This window comes from Oryctolagus cuniculus, chromosome 5 (genome assembly GCF_964237555.1).
Source record: "Oryctolagus cuniculus chromosome 5, mOryCun1.1, whole genome shotgun sequence".
NCBI lineage: Eukaryota > Metazoa > Chordata > Mammalia > Lagomorpha > Leporidae > Oryctolagus > Oryctolagus cuniculus.
In genome coordinates this window covers 21,578,575-21,600,754 of record NC_091436.1, presented here as the reverse complement: position 1 = coordinate 21,600,754, position 22,180 = coordinate 21,578,575, and the positions used below count along the sequence as shown (strand labels likewise).

The 22,180-nt window shown below is 36.6% G+C and overlaps 1 protein-coding gene across 4 annotated transcripts in view; it reads left to right on the top strand.

Moving 5' to 3' along the window:
- Window positions 1–22,180, top strand: part of ADGB (androglobin) — a 215,760-nt gene that overhangs the window by 48,612 nt on the left and 144,968 nt on the right. For all 4 annotated transcript variants that reach the window (XM_051855270.2, XM_051855271.2, XM_008263621.4 and 1 more), the window contains exons 9-10: window positions 7,972–8,103; window positions 21,351–21,445. In XM_051855270.2, coding sequence (XP_051711230.2) covers window positions 7,972–8,103; window positions 21,351–21,445 — 227 coding nt within the window. The remainder of the gene's footprint in view (window positions 1–7,971; window positions 8,104–21,350; window positions 21,446–22,180) is intronic.

The window sequence follows — 22,180 nt, the reverse complement described above, 5'->3', positions numbered from 1 at the left end:
ACTATCAGTATTCAACATAGTATACTGCACAGAAATAAATCCTTCAGATTATCTACAAAATATAGCATTATGAAAGACTGCAACATATTTGTCTACAAAGGCTTCTCCTGCAATTTTATAATGTATAACAGTTTAAGAAAGAAAGCAAAGAAGCTTTACTAAATTTCTTTCCCTCAGTATTTGATAAATTAATTTCCTCCTAGGAGCCCTTTCTCATGTCTCACAAGTTAAAATGTATCCGTCCATCTATTCTTTCATTCAAATATACTACTTATTGATTAAAAGCCAAATAGTCCTCCACATACCGGTGATACCTTGCTAAACAAAATCAACTATGGAACTCACCTCCTGGAGCTTATAGGCTGGTGATAAGGATACTAATGTTAACAATAACATGTAACCATATACTAAAATATAGGCTTTGAAGGGAATTCAGGAAGCTGTGGCAGTTCATATGGGGAATATGCTCCAGTCTAGGGAGGAAGAATTCCCTTGGGAAAGTTGAATTGAAATTTTGAGATGGAATTACCTATAAGAAGATGGGGACTGTGGACGGAACACAAGAAGCAGAAGAAATACTAGAGATAAAAATTATGAGACAATCAGAGGGATGAGGAAGCATTGGCAATAGCAGATGATATCCTTTGCTGAAGCACAGGAAGTGAAAGGATCAAGTGACTTGAGGCGAGTCTGGAAAAGTAGGCAGGAAAGTGAACAGATAAAATCTTCTAGGCCGTGCTAAGATTATCAATCTTTATTGTAAGAGCTATGGATAGCTAATAAAATTTTAATGTAGAATCAAGATCTTATTTTTTTTCTTTTTTGGAATTTTTTATTTTTAATTGGTTTTAAGATACAACATAGCTCATAAATGCAATTTTAAGACTGTACTGATATCCCCTTCCTGCTTCCCGCTCCATTCCTTTCTCTCTCCTTTCTTCCCTTCTACATTTCTTTCATCCTTCCTTCTTTTGTTTTTGAGATAGCATATTTTAAATTAACATTATAATAAAAGGCTTAACGCTTCATCAAATAAGTTTAACAAGTAAAAAGCAAAAAGGCCCTACTTTGTGGTAATATAGGCAAAGGCTATAAACAATAGTTGAATAGAAAGGTTACCATCTCATCCATGCACATTAAATTTTAAAGTAATCAGAAATAGTTAAAATTATGGCAGTATAACCTTCTTGACCATTGGTTTGAGAAAAGTATAAAACAACATTTTAAAAACAATATTGCAGCAGTATTAATACACACAGGCATTTTTAAGAATTTTTTTTTAATTTTTCTGTTGTTCCTATTCATTATTTTGTTTCCTATATTAACCACTACAGGTCAGAGAAAACATGATATTTGTCTTTTTGGGATGCACTTATTTCACATAGCATAATGGTTCCAATTGCATCCATTTTGTTACAAAAGATAGGATTTCATTCTTTTTTATGGCTGAGAAGTATTCCATAGATACATATCATATTTTATTTATCCAGTCATCAATTGATGGACATCTGGGTTGATTTCATATCTTAGCTTTTGTGAATTGAGGTGCAAGAAACATAGGGGTACAAATAATTATTTCATATGCTGATTTCATTTTGATTAGGTAAATTCCCAGGAGTGGGATGGCTGGGTCATGTGGTAGATTTATATTCAGATTCCTGAGAAATCTCCATACTATCTTCCATAATGAAAACTAGTTCATATTAAGTTACTTTTTTCCTCACATCCTCCCCAGAATTTAATTAATTATTTTTTTTTTAATTTTTGTGTGATAGCTAATATAACTGGGGTGGAGTAAAACATCATTGTGGTTTTTATTTGCATTTCCTTGATGACTTGTGATCATGAGCATCTTTTCCTATGTCTGTTGGTCATCTGTACTTCATCCTTTGAAAAATGCCTGTTCATATCCTTTGCCCCATTTCTTAACTGGATTGTTTTGTTATTGTTGAGTTTCTTGAGTTCTATAGAACTTGGATTCTAATCCCTTATTAGTTACATAATTTGAAAATATCTTCTCCCATTCTGTTGGTTGCCTCTTCACTTTATCGAGTGTTTCCTTTGCAATGCAGAAGTTTTTTCTCCTTTTATTGTCTGTGCTTCTGGGGTCTTTTTCAAGATGTCTTTTCCTATGCCATTTTGTCGCAAAGTTTCCCTGATGGTTTCTTCTAGTAATTTGATGGTATTGGGTCATAGATTTATATTCTTGAACCATTATGAATTTATTTTTGTGTAAGGTGTTAGGTGGGGGACTTGTTTCATACGTCTACTTGCATAGACCCAATTTTTCCAACACTATGTGTTGAAGAGACTCCTTTTTCTAGATATTAATTTTTAGCTTGTTTGACAAAAATTGGTTAGTAGTAGATTTGTAGATTAATTCCTGTGATTTCTCTTCTGTTCCTTTGGTCTACATGTCCATTTTTGTGCCAGTACCAGGCTGTTTTGATTATAACTGCTCTGTACTATGCCTTGAAGCCTGGTATCATTTTTGTTCTTTATGATTGTTTTACTATTTGGAGTCCCTTGTGATTCCATATGAATTTTAGCATTTTTTTTTAGAATGGAGAAGAATGGCCTTTGTATTTTGGTTGGGATCACATTGAATCGGTAAATTGCTTTGGGTAGTATGGATATTTTGATAATATTATTTCTTCCAATCAACAAACATGGAAGATTCTTCCATTTTTTGTGTCTTCTTCTGCTATTTTCTTAAAGGTTTTTTAATTTTTTTTGTACAGATCTTTCACATATTTGATTAAATTTTTGCGGCATTGTGGTGTAATAGGTAAAAATGCTACCTACATTGCCATCTTCCTCTATGGGTGTTGGTTCAAATTGCTGCTGTGCCACTTCCAATCCAGGTCACTGCTAATGTGGCTAGGAAAGCTGTGGAAGACGGCCCAAATACTTGGACTGCTACCACCCTTGTGGGAGACCCAGAAGAAGCTCTGACTGGCCCTGCTCCAGCCATTTTGCCACTTAAGGAGTGAACCAGCAGGTGGAAATCCCTTTCTCTGTGTCTCTCCTCTCTATAAATCCTGCCTTTCAAATAAATAAATAAATCTTAAACATTATTCCAAATATTTAGATTTTTATAGCTTGTGTGTTATTGATCTTACAAGTTCTTTCTCAGTCATGGCATTGTTTCTGAATATAAGAGTTATTGATTTTTGTATCTTGATTTTATATTTTGCAACTTCATCAAACTCTCTTATGAATTCCAATAGTCTATTAGTGGAGTCTTTTGGAATCCAGATATAGGATCGTGTCATCTGCAAACTGGGATAATTTGACTTCCTCATTTCCTATTTGTATAACTTTGATATATTTTTCTTGGCTAATGTCTCTGGCTACAACTTCCAGAACTATACTGAATAGCAATAGTGAAAGTGGTCATCCCAGTTTGGATGCCATTGGAGATGCTTCCAACTTTTTCCCATTCAATATGGTGGTGGTTGTGGTGTTGTCTTATATTGCCTTGATTGTGTTGAGGAATGTTGCTTCTCTGCCCAATTTGCTGAAGACTTTTATCAAGAAAGGATGTTGTATTTTACCAAATGCTTTCATTGCATCTATTGAGATAATCATATAGTTTTATTCTTCATTTTGTCAATGTGATATATCATAGTTATTTATTTACATGTTAAAACATCCCTGCATACCAAGGATAAACCCCACCTGGGCCACATGAATTATCTTCCTGATATGTTGTTGAATTCAATGAACTAGTATTTTGTTGAGGGTTTTATGTCTATGTTCACCATAGTTTTCCTTCTTTGTTGTATCTTTTTCTGGTTTTAGAATTAAGGTGATGCTGACCTCATAGAACAAGTTTGGAGGATTCTTACCCTTTCAAATATTTTGAATAGTTTGAGAAGTACTGAAATTAGTTTTTAAAAGATTTTATTTATTTATTTGAGAGGTAGATTTACAGGGCAGGGGTGGGGAGAGAGAAAGACCTCCATTCATAGGTTCACTCCCCAACTGGCCTCAACAGTCCAAACTAAGTCAATCTAAAGTCAGGAGCCAGGAGCTTCTTCCAGGTCTTCCACACAGGTGCAGGTGCCCAAGCATTTGGGCCATTTTCTACTGCTATCTTAGGCCATAGAAGAGAGCTGAATCAGAAGAGGAGCAGCCAGGACATGAACCAGCACCCATATGGGATGCTGGCATCACTGGTGGAGGCTTAGCCTACTAGGCCACAGCACTGGCCCTGGAATGAGTTTTTCTTTAAAGGCCTGGCAGAATTCAGAAGAGAAGCCATCCTGGACTTTATTGGGAGGATCTTTATTGCTGATTCAATCTCCATCTTGTTTATTGGTCTATTTAAGTTTTCTATATCTTGTGACTTAATTTTTATAGATGGCATGTGGCCAAAAATCTATTCACTTTTTCTCTATTTTCTAGTTTGTTGGCATATAACTGTTTATAGTGATTCCTGATTATTCCTTTTATTTCTATGGTATCCATTGTAACATCTCCTTTTTCATCAGATTTTGTTGATTTAGGTCTCCCAACCCCTTCCCCCTGTGTTTTGTTAGGTGGGCCAGTGGTGCCTCAATTTTTTGTATTCTTCCAAAAATCCAGCGCTTCATATCACTGATTTTTGTATCATTGTTTTGTTTCAATTTTGTTTGTTTATTTTCTAATTTTATTATTTGTTTCCTCTTACTCATTTTGGGTTTGACTGGTTCTTGATTTTCTAGGTCCTTGAGATGCATTGTTAGAACAATTATTTGATGCTTTCCCAATTAATTGATGTAGGTACTAATTGCTATAAACCTACCTCTTAACACTGCTTTTGCTATATCCCATAAGCTTTGATATGTTGTGTTGTCATCTTCATTCATTTTTAAGATTTTTTTTAATTTCCCTTCTAATTTCTTCCATGGCCACCATTCATTTAGGAGCATGTTGTTCAATCTCCATGCATTAGCAAATTTTTTAGATTTTCATAAGTTTATATTTCCAGTTTCATTCATTGTATTCAGAAAAAAATATATGGTGTGATTTTAATATTTTTCAAATTGGTGAGACTTGATTTATCATCTAGCATATTGTCCAACCTAAAGAAAATTCCCTGCATTGATGAAATGAAGTTGTAATCTACAGCTGTAGGAAGAAATGTTCTGTAGATATCAATTAGGTCCATTTAGTCCATAGAGTAGATTAACTGATTTGTAAAAGGTCACACTGGCATCACTGAAAAGGAAAAACTTTAGGGAGGGGGAGTGGGTCAGTGATGTGAGTGGATATAAAAAAAGCATTTTAGTCATGTAAGCTCAGTTTATTTAAGATGACAGGACTTGGGAATGTGGGAATAGTGTAGCCATATTGGAGATGCAGGTAAGTGAATGATTTGAGAGATAGCTAAGGAATAAAAACTGGCAAGACTTAGCAAAGACGTATTGTAGAATTCTGAGTTGCAAAGGAGATAGACAGTGGTAGGTATTAAGAGAGAGAAAAAATATTGTGAATATACTGGATTTGGTCATTTATAAGACAACTCAATGAATTTTTTTATATTAAGTCAGAGACTGGTGATATGTATTTGGAAGTCATTGGCAAATGCATGCTAAATAAAACCATTCATGATATTTCCTGAGCAGAAAGCATAAAATGAGATGGCTGGGGAGGTTGATACTGAGCTTGGAAGAAGCTAAACATCTGAGAGTTAAGTACAAAATTATGTGCTGTGAAGAAGTAACCAGAAAAACAAGGGAAACAAAAGTAGAGAAAATTAGCAGTGAAGTCAAAGGAAAAAATTGTTACAAGAATCAGAGATTGCCTGGGTCACGTATGACCTGTGGTAACTTAAATATCTCCATCAGACTGTGCTATGGAGGTCACTGGGTGCTGAAGATTGGTGGCTGTAACACACATCACAAAGAAGATTAAAATTAAAATGAAAGTAAAATAAAGTATGGCCAACTCTGAGAAGTTTGGACTTGAAGAACAGGAGAGCTACACAAGTGGAAGCTAAAAGGGAATAGTATGGGGCACAGACTATAATTTAATGAGGAAGAGTTTAGTGTTTTAGTGATGATTGGGATGACAGCAAGAGCAGTATGCATTTCCTGAGAAGGGGAGAAGAGCAGGATTTCCGGCCCATCCGGAGGGATCAGTCCAACCCAGAAGGCACAACGCCTCCTCCATTCTAGTAGGGGAGCACAGTTCATAGGGGAGTGGGTAGAGATGTTGGTGGGTGAACAGATTTGGGAGGAAGAAGTTGAGGGTTTATGACAGGAGGCTTCTGTTTTCTATTTATAGGCAGCCTAGCTTTGAGCAGAGTGAGGTGGAGGTGGAAGATGCAAAGTTTTGTGAAGATTTAAAATAGAAGTGGTGAGGTTTGCAGAGCTAGGGGAAGATTATCTCCAGTATGACTTAGCTGCCAAGTTTATTCAAAGAGGGGTTTTCCAGGTGGGTGGAGTAAAATGACAGAGGAGCAACATTTAACTAGGGTATTGGTAAAAGCACATTTTTATCAATACTCTCAAATGTTATCCAAATGTCTGTGTAAAACAGTTGATTTTTGCTACTTGAAATTTTTATTATATATTATATTATTTCTAATCATAGATTGGAAGTTGATAGCTATTGAAGTCCAATTTTGAATTATTCATGAAATCACATATTGCTACCCAAAATTAGTTTTATTGAATTATATTAATATTGATATAAAACACACAAGATAAAATTCTGATAACATTTTTAATAATTAATTTTTACAGTTAAATATCTTGTCCTATATTTTCAGTTACAGATAATATTCACTTTTGTACATCACATAAGTGCTAAATCTACTATAAAAGTTACAGGTTCTGTGGCACAGTGGGTTAAAGCTCCTGCCTGCAGCACAGCCATCTCATATGGGTGCCAGTTAGAGTCCCAGCTGCTCCACTTCTGATCCAGCTGTCTGGTGTGGCCTGGGAATGTAGTAGAAGATGGGCCAAGTCCTTGGGCCCCTGCACCTGCATGGGAGACCCAGAAGAAGCTCCTGGCTCCTGGATTTAATTGTGGCCATTTAGGGAGTGAACCAGCATATGGAAAATCAATCTCTCTCTCTCTCTCTCTCTCTCTCTCTCTCTCTGCCTCTTCCTCTTTTTAACTCTGCCTTTAAAATAAATAAATAAATATTTTTTAAAATTAAGGTTTGCTTTGTAGAGGCGGGTTAACTTTGGAAATTAAGGAAGATGATAAGTAGTTAAAATCAGTTTTTTTTCATTTATGCAAGTTAAAAAATGAACATGACAACAATGATTACAAATTTAGTAGATGCTACTGGCAGAAATTTGAAATTTCGGATTCAGAATTGGTGGAGACTTATTAGGGAGTAAAATTAACTTTAGTTTTTTTTTTAATTACAGAGGAAATATTTCATGGAAATATATATATGAATGGGAAGTCATATAGAAAGGCTAGTTCTAGGTCCAAGGGCTTTATGATACAAGCCATGTTGGCACTAAGGTGTTAGTCTGTGGATGTTGATTGGATTCCAAGCTTGGAGATATTTGGAGACAGGGCACTATTTCCTTGAGCTATAAAGAACCCAGATAAAGAAGATCTGAGAGCACCCCACATTTAGGATTCCATTTTCAATACAAGCTTTGGTGTTTTTTTTTTTTTTTTGCTTTTTTTAAAATGAGAATATTAATCTGAGTATATAATCTTATATAAAGAAAATGTACTCAAGTATTTCCATGAATCATAAATTCACACATCATTATTAATAAGTAATGCTGCCTATCTCTCACAACACATTTCAATTTTTCAATTTTCTCTCATTTTACTTTGATGTTTCTAATTAGAGAAGATTATGTTTTGGGGAAATGTGGCTGTAGTTTTATATTTAAATGATATTGCTATTTTGGTACCTTTCTTTCAATACAATGACTGAATAAGGAACTTGATTTAAGTCTCTTTACTTAAAATATTTATCATGATTTTTTAATATTTTGGTGAAAACAGATGCAAAAGAAATTGGGAAGAAGAGGAGTAAAGATGGAGAAAAAGAAAGGGAGAAGGAAAAATTCAAATTTTCAATTCATGGGTCAAGACCCTCATCAGATGTACAGTACTCTATGCAGTCCTTATCAGAATGTAAGTTCCAGTCTGAGAATATTAACAATTTCAGTTGTTTGCTAAAATTATAGAAAATGTTAGAACATAGGCGTATATTTCCCCTATTCAAGCTTGCTTAAGATTGCTTAAAGTTGAGCCCTCAGATGGGCACACATGCCAGTGCCAGCTCCTTCACGTGAGATAGAAGTCAGATTTTCCAGGTTCCTAAGAATCATGAGAAAAGATATCCACATATAAAGGAGGCTTCTGCTAATCATTTTCAGGTATTTCTCTGAAGAATACTTGGAGTTTAAATTTATCATGCAACCCATAGTAAATTCACACTTTCTTGCAACCCTAATAAGATTGCAAGCACCAAATTAGACAGAATATGTGTATCTGGCTTCTCACAGTGCGCCTCTTAGCTTTCTGACTATGTTTAAAAAATAACTGTGAATCTGTAGACTCTTAAAGTGATGGTCTGTTTATCTGACAATGACAATGACACTTTTGTGTATCACATTGTCACTGAATAAACATAGGAAGTCTATTTATAATAATCATGTGATTGATATAACATCTTTTTTCAAGAGAATTCTCAGGTTTCTGTGTCTATCACATTTTAGCTAACATATTTCCAATTTGAATTTACAGTTTATCTCTAAAGACACCTGATCCAGTGCACTTTGTATTCTGTAGTACCTGAAATGCAATAGGTGTACTAGTCTCTTAAAAATGTACCAGATTACATATTACATATGTTATATATATATATATATATATATATTATGTAAAAATTTCACCTCACAATATTCAAAAGTAAGACTGACCAGTTCCCTCTCTGAAGACTTCATAGTCTCCATCTTGGGTCATCTCTCATAGTGCTTCCATACGTAGATTATCAATTTGAATTTGTCCCTCATTACTCGGGTTGAAAATGTGTCCCTTTGCCTCTAGTGCTGTGCTCTCCCTGGTTTATTTTCTTTTGCTTTTATTTTAAAAGATTTTTTTAAATTTATTTGAAAGGCAGAGTTATTCGGAGAGAGGAAGAGACAGAGCAAGAGATAGATCTTCTATGACTGGTCTACTCCACAGATGGCTGGTACGGCCAGGGGTGGGCCAGGCTGGAGCCAGGATCCAGGAGTTTCTTCCAGGTCTCCCAAGTGGGAAGCAGGAGCCCAAGTACTTTGGGCCATATCTCACTGCTTTCTCATTCCATTAGCAGGGAGCTGGATCTGAAGTGGAGCAGCCGAGACTCAAACTGGTACCTATATGGGATGCTGTTATCTCAGGTGGCAGGTGGCAGCTAAACCTTTTATACCACAGTGCTGGTTCCCTGGTTTATCTTCATTTTGCCTTTGTTCTTAATGTATTTTTGCATGAGTTGTCTGAGCAAATTTCAATAATAGTAGTTTCTTGTGCTTATTGAAATATCTGGATTTATGGTAGAGAAAACAGTCACTAATTATTCTGTTTCCTGTTGTACTTTAAAACTTGCTTTCCTGGATTGATGCTGTAAGTAATATTTTTTGATTGTGGGAAACATCACATAATTCTTTGTGAAAATGACTAAAACTTTCGCTGAATTTATTGGTGAAAATAAAGGTAATAAAGTCTTTTTTTTGCTGATAAATTCATATTTAAGGTCAATATCCAATATCAGAGCATGGTTGGTTCAGAGTTTGAGCTGTGATGTCAAACTGTCTGAGTTCAGATCTTTGCTCCAAGGTGGAGTGTATGAGTATCAGGCAAGTGATTGAACCTCCTTAAACTCAGAATCTATCTCTTACAGTGAGTACCATGATATCTATGGTATCTGTGGGTGTTCTTAGAGAATTACAAGTAAAGTGCTTATTACTTGTTGGTAGAGCTGCATATTAACATCTTTATTGTTAAAGGGTTTGTTAATTCTTTTTTTTTATTTGACAGGTAGAGTTAGACAGTGAGAGAGAGAGACAGAGAGAAAGGTCCTCCTTCCATCGGTTCACTCTCCAAATGACCGCTATGACCGGCGCTGTGCCAATCCGAAGCAAGGAGCCAGGTGCTTCCTCCTGGTCTCCTGTGCAGGTGCAGGAAGCCAAACACTGGGGCCATCCTTAACTGCCCTCCTGGGCCACAGCAGAGAGCTGGCCTGGAAGAGGAGCAACCGGGACTAGAACCCGGCGCCCATATGGGATGCTGGCGCTGCAGGCAGAGGATTAACCAAATGAGCCACAGTGCTGTCCCAGGGTTTGTTAATTCTTGAATGTGCTAAAGATAAAATAGTTTGCTAGAATGAACTCAAAAGGATTATTTTATCTAACTTACAGCCATGTAAACTTATTTCTACTGAGTTAATCTGAGTAGGTCTTGCATCTCCTTTAATCAGTTTCTTGGGTTTTACTTTAACTGAGATTATGGGCAGATCTGAGGATTCAAAAGGTAACTGTTGCAATTCAAGTTCCAATGAAAAAGGTAACACAACATTTATATTATTTATACTTGATTTGATGTTAGAAATATAATATCTTCAATTTAACTCTGAGAAGTCACTGAATATTTAATAAAAAGGATACCTGTTTTATGACATTTCTGAAAATAACAGCATATTGGTCATACCTGTCATTAAAATAAAATTGCACTTACAGTTTTAGATACTATAGGGGCCAGCATTGTGGCACATTGAGTTAAGTCTCCGCCTGCAATTCCAGCATCCCATATGAGCACCGATCCAGCTCCCTGCTAATGGTCTGAGAAAAGCAGCTAAAGATGGACCAAGTGCTTGAGCCCCTGCCACATCATGGAGACCTGGATGAAGCTCCTGGCTCCTGGCTTCAGCCTGGCGTAGCCTTGGGTATTTTGGCCATTTAGGGAATAAACTAATGGATGAAAGACCTCTCTCTTGTATGTCTCTCTCTCTCTCTCTCTCTCTCTCTGTATCTGCAACTCTGTCTTTCAAATAAGAGTAAAATAAATATTTTTAAAAGAATACCATAAACAAAATACAGTGTTAAGATAGCAGAGGTCATGTAGGGATTTATATATGATTATATATCATATAATTAATATTCATTGTATACCCTAATAACTATGTGACATTCAAGGTTTCTTTCATTTTGTTATTTCAAAATGTGTTCATTAAGGCATACTAGGTGCTGTAACTAACAAATGGTTCAAATAATATATATATATTTCTTTCTCAGTTACATAAAATCTAAGACTAGTGTTAATGATTAACAGAAAGTTCTTTCCTTAATGGTGTTTATGAGATCCATGCTCCTTCTGTCTTAGAGCTGTGCATATAAAGTTCTGTAGTCCTATACCACTGAAAGGGAAAACAGATTGGAAAATTGCAGTGTGAGATTTTTTTAGGGCAAAATAAGTTATTTTGTTAATACATGTGGTAATTCACCTCTGTCACATTCCCTTGACTACAATTCAGTCCTATGAACACTCCTAACTGTAAGGGCAGCTGGGAAATGTAAATCAACTAAGGGCTCAGGTAAAAGAGGAAGTCATTTGTAGAACAACAATCAAGAATGAGCACATTCAACATTTCTGATCCCTGAATAATCACTTTACTTTCCCCTCCATATGTAAATGTTCAACAGTTATCAAGAGTCTCAACCCAAATTGCTATCCTGTAATAACATCTAGTTCAAAATCTGGGGCCTCCCATTCATCAGCATCTGTATGTGCATGTGTATCAACTACCATCTTTAATGTCCTGTTAATGAGGGATGTAAGCTCCCACTTATGAAAAGAAAGAACGAGAGACACATTGTCATCATTAAGCATTAGCAATTATGATGCCCCATGGAGAGGACCCTCTGCAGACTCTGTGCTGTCATACAGAAGTTCTTTGTCACTGCCTCCACTTTATGGAAGAACTCCAAATTAATAGGTAAAATGTGGGTTTCCAAGAATCTAGAGAATCTTGCTTGAGTCCACTATGTATAGTACTATCGTGTATTTCCTCTCAACATCTGTGGATGAATATTACTAAGTTTAAAAATTGAGGGGGCTGGCATTGTGCCATAGTGGGTTAAGCCATCTATGATGCCATCATCCCGGGAATATGGGCACTGGTGCGAGACCCGGCTGCTCCACTTCCAATCCAGTTCCCTGCTAATGCACCTGGGAAAGCAGTGGAGGATAGCCCAAGTACTTTTGCCCCTGAACCCATGTGGGAGAACTGGAAGAAACTCCTGATTCCTGGCATCAGCCTGGGACAGCTCTAGCCATTGTGGCCGTTTGGGGAGTGGACCAGCAGATATAAGCTCTCTCTCTCCCTCTCTCTCTGTTACTCTGCCTTTCAAATAAATCTTTAAAAAATGTTGAAAACTTTTGTTCTCTAAAGAAGTAATTCTCTAAAGAATTTGACATAATTTTAAAATGAATTTGTGTATGGATTATGAAATTAGAGAAAACTAAGTTCTAAAAGTATGAATAAGTCATATCTTTCTGATATCTGAGAAAAACATTATCAGATTTAGTAAAGAACTGACTTTTAGAATTAACTTACAAACTATGTGACAACTTAGAATTTGCTTAGTAATATATTAGAATTCAACAACATGCCAATATTTTAAAATTTTTGTTTCAGAGGAACAAATTCAATAAAATTAGAATACAACTTAGTAGAATGATTAATTTGAATATTTTCTGATCATGAGAGACATTCGCCAGCTGTGTAGTTTCCTCTTCTCCCTGGGAACACAATTATGCTACATTTTTGCAGCCTCTCTTGAAGTGAGAGACTACGTTCTAGTCCACGAAACATGAGTGGGCATCATGGACAGCCTCTGTAGGCTGACCTGCACAGTGCTTCATGTGTAGCTCTCCTTTTGCTGACTTGATGCAGTCAAGAAAACAGTGTTCAAAGTGTTACAGCCAATAAGATAGAGATATGAGTCTGAGAATGGCGACCTGGAGGTCTTTCTAGTGATCAGGGATGTCCATTCAATACTTCCTATGAGCAAAAATAAACTACCATAGTGCTTAAGTCATATATTTTTGAGTATGGTTATTTTGAAGCTAAAATTACTTGGTGGTAAATTAACTACTGCCAGGAGTCGAGTGCTAATAGAGAGATGGAAATGTGGGGTGTCTGCTTAGCAGCAGAGTGATAGGTTGTGAAGAAATAGATATCTCGAGCATGAGAAAATCTGCACTACACCACAGAAAAACTGGAACCTCAGACAAGTTGGAAAGTAGCCATGCACTCGCACTCAGCAATCCTTAATCTCTAAAATAAGTCATTGACAGGGCCAGCGCTGTGGCACAATGAGTTAAGCCACTGTCTGCAGCACCCACGTCCCACACGGGTGCTGGTTCCAGTCCCGACTGCTCTGCTTCTAATCCAGCTCGCTGTTAATGGCATGGAAAAACAGTGGAGGATGGCCCAAATGCTTGGGCCCCTGTACACATGTGGGAAACCTGGAAGAAGCTCCTGGTTTCAGACTCTGCTCAGTTCCAGCCATTGCAGACATTTAAAGAGTGAAGTGGGGCCGGTGCTGTGACATAGCAGGTAAAGCTGCCGCCTGCAGTGCCAGCATCCCATATGGGTGCCGGTTCAAGTCCTGGCTAATCCACTCCTATCCAGCTCTCTGCTATGGCCTGGGAAAGCAGCGGAAAATGGCTCAAGTCCTTAGGCCACTGCACCCATGTGGAAGACCTGGAAGAAACTCCTGGCTCCTGGCTTCGGATCAGCACAGCTCTGGTCATTGCAGTCATTTGGGGAGTGAACCAGCAGATGGAAGACCTCTCTCTCTCTCTCTCTCTCTCTTGCCTTACCTCTCTTTGTAACTGTCTGAAATAAAAATATTTATTTAAAATAAATCTTTAAAAGAATACATAAATAAAATAAGTGATTTAATGTCTGCTACTGTAGGTAGTGTTTGTTATAAAAACTACTGCTAGCAAGATAGAAGTTTAGGCAAGAATTGTCTGTTTTTCCAATATATGTGAGAAAAATACAAGGCAGAGAAATGTCAGAGTTCATGGAACTTGGAAAATTTCTCTAACACAGATAATTTGAGATAAGACTATCAAAGATCTTTAACAACAATGGTCCCATAAAACTTCTTAAGTACCATATCTGGTTGTGTGACAGAGCTTGTTAGAAGAGTGTGGCCTCAAGGTCAGCATAGTTGCATAGATGGTAAAGTCACGGCTTGTAACTGGCATCCCATATGGGTGCTGGTCTGTGTCTGGCTGCTTCAGATGCAGTTTCTTGCTAATGGCCTATGAAAAGCAGTGGAAGATGGCTCAAATGCTTGGGCCCCATGTGAAAAAAAAAAAAAAAAAAAAAAAAAAACAGAAAAAGAGCGTGGCCTCTTTGTTACAGGTATCTTCAAAGAAAATAAAAGAAAAAATAATTAGTCTTGGGAATTATGCATTGGAATGATTTCTGGTGTGGAACTTACTGAAAATGAATAGATTAGAAACATACTAATTTATTAAAGGACTTGTACTAAGAAATTATGAGCTTAGTATAAAAAGTCTTTTGCTCTTGAGATTTGTATCACATCTCAGGCATGCAGATATTTTCTGATGGAAAGTGGACGAGCATTCTCACCAATACCCCAGCTATTGCCTCAGAGAATAGACAACAAAGAATCCCCATGAAGTCCAGGTATCATTCTATACTTTATTCTTCTTTCTTAATTTTTGTTATTTAATAGCTAGACAGAGATAGAGATGGAAATAAGAGGAAGGAGGGAAGGAGAGAGAGTGTGTGTGCTATAATTCTGTCTGGTTACTTAACTTTTTAAAAAAGATTTATTTATTTATTTGAAAAAAAGAGTTATAAAGAGGCAGAGGCAGAGAGAGAGAGAGAGGTATTCCATCTGCTAGTTCACTACCCAATAGGCTGCAATGGCCAGAGCTGCACCAATCCAAAGCCAGGAGCCAGGAGCTTCCTCTGGGCCTCCCACACAGATGCAGGGGCCCAAGGATTTGGGTCATCTTCTACTGCTTTCCTAGGCCATAGCAGAGAGCTGGATCAGAAGATGAGCAGCCGGGACTAGAACGAGCCCCCATATGGGATATTGGCCCTGCAGGCGGCAGTTTTACCTGCTATGATGCAGCACCAGCTCCACTTCACTCTTTAAATGTCTGCAATGGCTGGAACTGAGCAGAGTCTGAAACCAGGATAACAGGAACACAATGCAGGTCTCTCATGCGGGTGATGGGAATTATAATTACTTGAGCTATCACCACTTCTCTCAGTGTCTAAATAAACAGGAAGCAGAGTCAGGATGCAGATATCTCAATTGATATCTTAGCACCTAGGCCAAACACCTAACCCATCCACAATATACTTCTTAATCATGTACCTTAGCTATATTACTTAACCTGTGACCTAATTTATTTACACAAAAAATAGTATTCATAATAAAACTTAATTCATAGGATTTATATGAGAATGAATTCATGTAAAATGCCAGTCAGTGCTTAACCAAACATTTGATAAAAGTTATTCATTCTAAGAAATTAGCTTAACTTCTTAGCTAGAAAAAAATTTATAAACTTTAACAAAAGTTAAAATGGATTTGTCTACCTTGGTAGTCATTTTGGGTTCATCTCACCATGAATCACTGTTTTAGGCTAAGATTGTCATTTATTAAAGAAGTAAATTTTTTATTATATTTAAGGTATACAAATTCCATGTATCATATATAAAGTTTTTTTTCCTTTTTTCTTTTTTATTTAGTAAATATAAATTTTCAAAGTACAGTTAATGGATTACAACGGCTTCCCCCCCCATAATTTCCCTCCCACTCACATCCCTCACATCTCCCACTCCCTCTCCCATTACATTCACATCAAGATTCATTTTCAATTATCTTTATATACAGAAGATCAATTCAGTATATATTAAGTAAAGATTTCATCAGTTTGCACCCACACAGAACATAAAGTGTAAAATACTGTTTGAGTACTAGTTATAGCATTACTTCACATTGGACAACACATTAAGGACAGATCCCACATGAGGAGTAAGTACACAGTGACTCCTCTTGTTGACCTAACAATTTGACACTCTTGTTTAGTAATCTCCCTAGGCTCTTGTCATGAGTTGCCAAGGCTATGGAAGCCTTTTGAGATCGGCAACTTCGATCTTATTCCGACAGGGTCATAGTCAAAGTGGAAGTTCTCTCCTCCCTTCAGAGAAAGGTACCTCCTTCTTTGATGGCCCCGTTCTTTCCACTGGGATCTCACTCACAGAGATCTTCCATTTAGGTGTTTTTTTTTTTTTTTTTTTTTTTTTTTTTCCAGGGTGTCTTGGCTTTCCATGCCTAAAATACTCTCATGGGCTCTTCAGCCATATCCGAATGCCTTAAGGGCTGATTCTGAGACCAGAGTGCTGTTTAGGACATCTGCCATTCTATGAGTCTGCTGTGTATCCCGCTTCCCATGATGGATCGTTCACTCCCTTTTTGATTCTATCAGTTAGTATTAGCAGACACTAGTCTTCTTTGTGTGATCCCTTTGACTCTTAGACCTATCAGTGTGATCAATTGTGAACTGAAATTGATCACTTGGACTAGTGAGATGGCATTGGTACATGCCACCTTGATGGGATTATATTGGGATCCCCTGGCATGATTCTAACTCCACCATTTGGGGCAAGTCCGATTGAGCATGTCCCAAATTGTACATCTCCTCCCTCTCTTATTCCCACTGTTATATTTAACAGGGATCACTTTTCAGTCAAAATTTAAAGTTTTAGGAGCATAGTGATACTACCCACCCAACCCTCCCTCTCACCCATGCTCCCACACTCCATCCTCCTCCCTCTCCTATTTCCATTCCTAATTTTTACAATTACATGTTTTCAATTTACTTTATATTCATAAGATTAACTCTATGGTAAGTAAAGAGTTCAACAAATTGTATAAAATAAAAACACTGTTTCTCAATAATAGAGACAAAGACTGTAAACAACCATCAAATCTCAAAATGCCAATTCACTCCAATACACTACCTTTTAGGTACTCTATTACTTATCTCAGATCAGCGAAAACATATCTGTCTTTTTGAGAATGACTTATTTCACTAAGAACAATGGTTTCTAGTTGCATCCATTTTGTTGCAAAATACAGGATTTCGTTTGTTTTTTTTTTTTTTAACTGCAGGGTGGTATCCCATAGTGTATATATACCATAATTTCTTTCTCCAGTCATCAGTTGGTGAACATCTAGATTGATTCCATATTTTAGCTATTGTGAATTGAGCTGCAGTAAACACGGATGTACAGATAAACTATTATTCTGCTGATTAAATTTTGTTTGAGTAAATTCCCTGGAGTGGGATTGCTGGGTCATGTGAACACCTATTTTCAGATTACTGATGTATCTCCAAACTGTCTTCCACAGATGTTGTACTTGTTTACATCCCCACCGACAGTGGATTTGGGTACCTTTTCCCCCACATCCTCACCAGCATTTATTGTTTGTTGATTCCTTTATGAAAGGCATCCTAACTGGGGTGAAGTGAAACCTCATTGTGGTTTTGGTTTGCATTTCCTTGATGGCTAGTGATCTTGAGCATTTTTTCACATGTCTGTTGGCCATTGGAATTTTGTCTCTTGAAAAATGCCTGTTCAATTCCTTTGCCCATTTATTACAGGATTGTTTTTTGTTGTCGTTGAATTTCTTGAGCTCTTTATAGATCCTGGATATTAACCTTTTATCAGTTGCATAATTTGCAAATATTTTCTCCCATTCTGTCAGTTGCCTCTTCACTTTGCTGTGTTTCTTTTGCAGTGCAGAAGCTTCTCAGTTTGATGTAATCCCATTTGTCAATTTTGACTTTGATTGCCTGTGCTAATGGGGTCTTTTCCAAGAAGTCTTTCCCTATACCAATGTCTTGCAGAGTTTACCCACTGTTCTCTAGAATTTGATGGTATCATGTCATAGATTTAGGTCTTTGGTTCATTTTGAGTGGATTTTTCTGTAAGGTGTAAGATAGGGGTCTTTTTCATAGTCTGCATGCAGAGATCCAATTTTCCCAGCACCGTTTTTTAAAAATGTTGTGCTTGCTCCAGGGATTATTTTAGTTCATTTGTTAAAGATAAGTTGGTTGTAGATGCATGGATTGATTTCTGAGGCTTCAATTCTGTTCCATTGGTCTACATGTCTATTTTTTTGCTAGCACTAGTAAAGCAGTAAGTGCTTAAATTTGATGATCTCATTAAAATGATAAATGATAAAAGTGGAATTAAGTACTTTTGCTTATTTCATAGCAGAATCCTCTGAAATATGCTTATAAGAAATACACAAAAAATCTGTATCATATGTTTAATGAGATATTTAAATCACACCAATGTAGCAAAATTTTCTTTTAGATCATAAAATATGTACAATTAGTATAGCAGTTGTAGGCCATAGAGGAGTCATAATATTATGGAAAAATTTTCAAGGAAATATTATATATTAAAATTTTAAGTGCTGTCTCTTGATCCAAGAATAGATCTTTTGAATCTCCTTAAAGCTCTTTCATTTATTAGATTTGATGTTATGCATTGTGCTAATTCAATAAGAGCTACTCCAATATAGCAAAAATAGATAAGGAAATTTTCTGGTTGATATCTTGGATAGTTCACTTTAAGACATTACAGGGACCAGTTCCCTGGTGCAGTAGGTTAATCCTTGGCCTACAGCAACGGCATCCCATATGGGCACCAGTTCTAGTCCTGGATGTCCCTCCTCCGATCTAGCTCTCTGCTGTGACCTGGGAAAGCAATAGAAGATGGCCCAAGTGCTTGGGCCCCTGCACTCACATGGGAGGCCAAGTAGAAGCACCTGGCTCCTGGCTTCAGATCAGCTTAGCTCTGGCCATTGCAGCCATTTGGGGAGTGAACCAATGGAAGGAAGACCTTTCCCCCGGTCTGTCCCTCTCACTGTAACTCTACCTCTCAAATAAATAAATAAATAAAATATTTTTAAAAAAAGGACATTACAGAACTGCCAGATTCAAATATCCACCCTTAAGATATTTGAAAAACTGCTTTTATTCATATTTTATACAACCAGAAAACATTGTGTGTGTTCTAATCTCTCAGCATGAAACAATATATTTACACAGGGGCAATGAGCCAAATATGAATTGAAACACTTGACAAACAGTTCTTATACATTTTTTGGGGTGACGGAATCTTTTGAAAATCTAAAAAGCATGAACCTTTTCTCTTTTTTCCCAAATACTTAGTTCTGTTGTTTAAATGTGTGCCCTGGAGTTCCTGTGTTGGGAGCTTGATCCCCAGTGCAGCAATGGGAGCTGGGGGGGGGGGGTGCTAAGTAGAGTGTAGACTTGATTAAACCATAGCTGCCAAGGTAATGAGTTAGTGGGTTAGTCATACCAAGAATGGCTTCTTTATAAAAAGAATTTGGTATCTTTTTCTCCCTCCCTGCCCGTCTGCCTGTCAACCTTCCACCATGGGATGATGCATTATAAAGTTCATCTCCACATGCTGCCCCTTAGCCATGAACTCCCCATTCTCCAGAACTATGAGAAAATGACTTATTTCCTTTATAAATTACCTAGTCTCAGCTATTCTCATATAAAAGCACAAAAGGGATGAAGACTTTGTATATATACATATATGCAACGTTTTATAGTGATTGAACTTCCTGGTCTCCTGAGTACCATTTAGGAACTGTACAAAGGTTAGCTCAAAATTCCCTATTATTCCAATGGCCAGTGCCCCTGATATAACACTTATTGAATATTTCCAAGTTCAGCCCTCACTAAACACTGACTTCTTCATTATAGTAACATCAAATATTAAAATTCCACTTGTAATCTGTGATTATACTTAAAATTGAGGCAAGTTCTTTTGTCATAAACATCCTTTCGGTAATAGGCATAATTCAAAACCACTCTCTTTAGCCAATGTTTCAAACATTTTTTCTATAACCCCTTGTGAAATTCCCAAGTCCCAACATATTTTAGTATGAAATACTATAAAATAAATGGGAAACTTTTTTCTAAATACTTGTATCACAACCAAACTTTATTTTTGCTCTCATAAAGAACCAGGAAGCTCATATGATATGTTGAAGATCTGTGACAAAATACTTAATGCCTAAATATTAAATATTTAGCTTTAGGAAGTTTTAGGAATGACATCAACACTTGCAACCTGCAATGTGCAAAAGAGGTATATGATTTGGATCAAAACACTTTTGTCTTTTAATACTTTTAAATAAAGATTTAGAAAAGAGTTTGTTTCATAGTTAATCAACTTGATTGAGCCAGTAAGTGCCAGAAATTTGAGCAAACACAATTCAGAATTTCCCCATGAGGACATGTTTGCATGACATTAACATTGAAATCTGTAGACCCAGTAGAACAGATTGTCCTTCCTGATTGGAGAGCAGCACATTCAATCAATTACATACCTGAATGGAACAAAGACTGACCTTCCTTCAAATACGAAGGGATTCATCCTACCTCATGGGCTTTGGATTTGAACTGAAGCATTGGCTCTTCCTAAACCTCAGGTCTGCTGACTTACAGATAGGTACAACACCGTTGTCTCTCCTGGCCTCCAGCCTGCCAACCCACCCTGCAGACTTGGGACTTGTCAATCTCAATAATCTTGTGAGCCTCTTCCTTTTAGTAAATCTCCATATACACCTCATTAATTCTATTTCTCACGATAGCCCTCACTAAAACATATTTTGGTGCCATAAATAAGGTGCTGCTCTTATTTTTACCTCAAAATATGCAAGTGGCTTTAGAACTGGGTAGAATTGGAAGTTTTCAGATGCAAGTTAGAAAAGCCTAGATTGCCTTGAGAAGTTGGTAGAAATATGTATGTTAAAGATGCTTTTGGTGAAGCCTCAGATGGAAATGAGAAACATGTTTTTGGAGACTGAAAGACAATCCTTAGGAGGTGCTAGAGAACTTGGTTTGATTGTGTTTTAATGTTTTGTAAAATTTAGAGATTCTGAGCAAGGGTATGGGTTATTTGAGGGGATTTCTAAGCAAAATGTGAAAGATAAGGCCCATGTTCTTACTATCTACAAGCATAGTAAAATATGACAAAATGGAATGTAAATTTTGAAGCCCTTAACCTTCTGTGTGACTGCATTTCAAGATAATTCTTTTAACATTAAATGTTGTCATAAGGGTGGGATGGTATGTTTACAAAAAGAGGGAGAGATTCTCTCTCTCTTTCTTTCTCCACACACACAGAGTAGTAGCCATGTGAGGCCTAGTGAGAACACAGAAAGTAATCATGTGAACCTATCTTGACTAGAATTTTCATGACCCGATGTGTGTTTATTTTACAGGTTCTTCATCAACACTGTCCCCTCATATGGTCGTCTATGCTACCTTTACACCTCTCTATTTGTTTGAAAACAAGATCTTTTCATTACAGAAGATGGTAAGCTTTCATGAACAAAATGCAGCCACATTTAATCTGTGTGTAAGTGCAAAGACTTTTGTGGTAGGAAGTACACCAGAATTTAACTAAAATTACATGCCTGAATTCAGTTTCCATGCCTTTAAAATTTAGTGCTTGTCTTTCGCTACCTGCCAAATCCAAAATTATCTTCAGAGGTTACAATATTTCTATCCAATTATAGTTAGATTTTGTTTTTATAGTCTTTCTATTACCTAAAAGTGGAAAAGGTGTAGAATATATATATGTAAATGGAAAAATATAAATCATCCATTGATAGTGTTGACCTCCCCATAATTAGGCCACATATATTTTTTATGTTAAATTATTCAAATGAATTCACACTCAGGCTGGAGTACCACAGCATGACCTTCTCTATATGATAAAATAAAACAAAATAAATAACAATTGCTTTCTTATAAATTTAATGAATTATTAATAACTCAGAAAACATAGTAGAAGGGAATAAAATTAAAGTATTCATAAACTCCTAGGCACAAACACTGCTAGTATTTCAGCATGATCCTTTCAATTTTTTTGTACTGCACATATTCTGTGTAAATCTATGTGCAATTTTTAGAGTGGAATTATACATACATTCCGTATGGAAACCAGCTTTTTACTTTACAATATAATATTAGCATCTTCCCGTGGAGTTGTTCGTGTAATATTTAGTTGGCTACATAGTAATTATACATTTTCAATTTTTTGATCTAT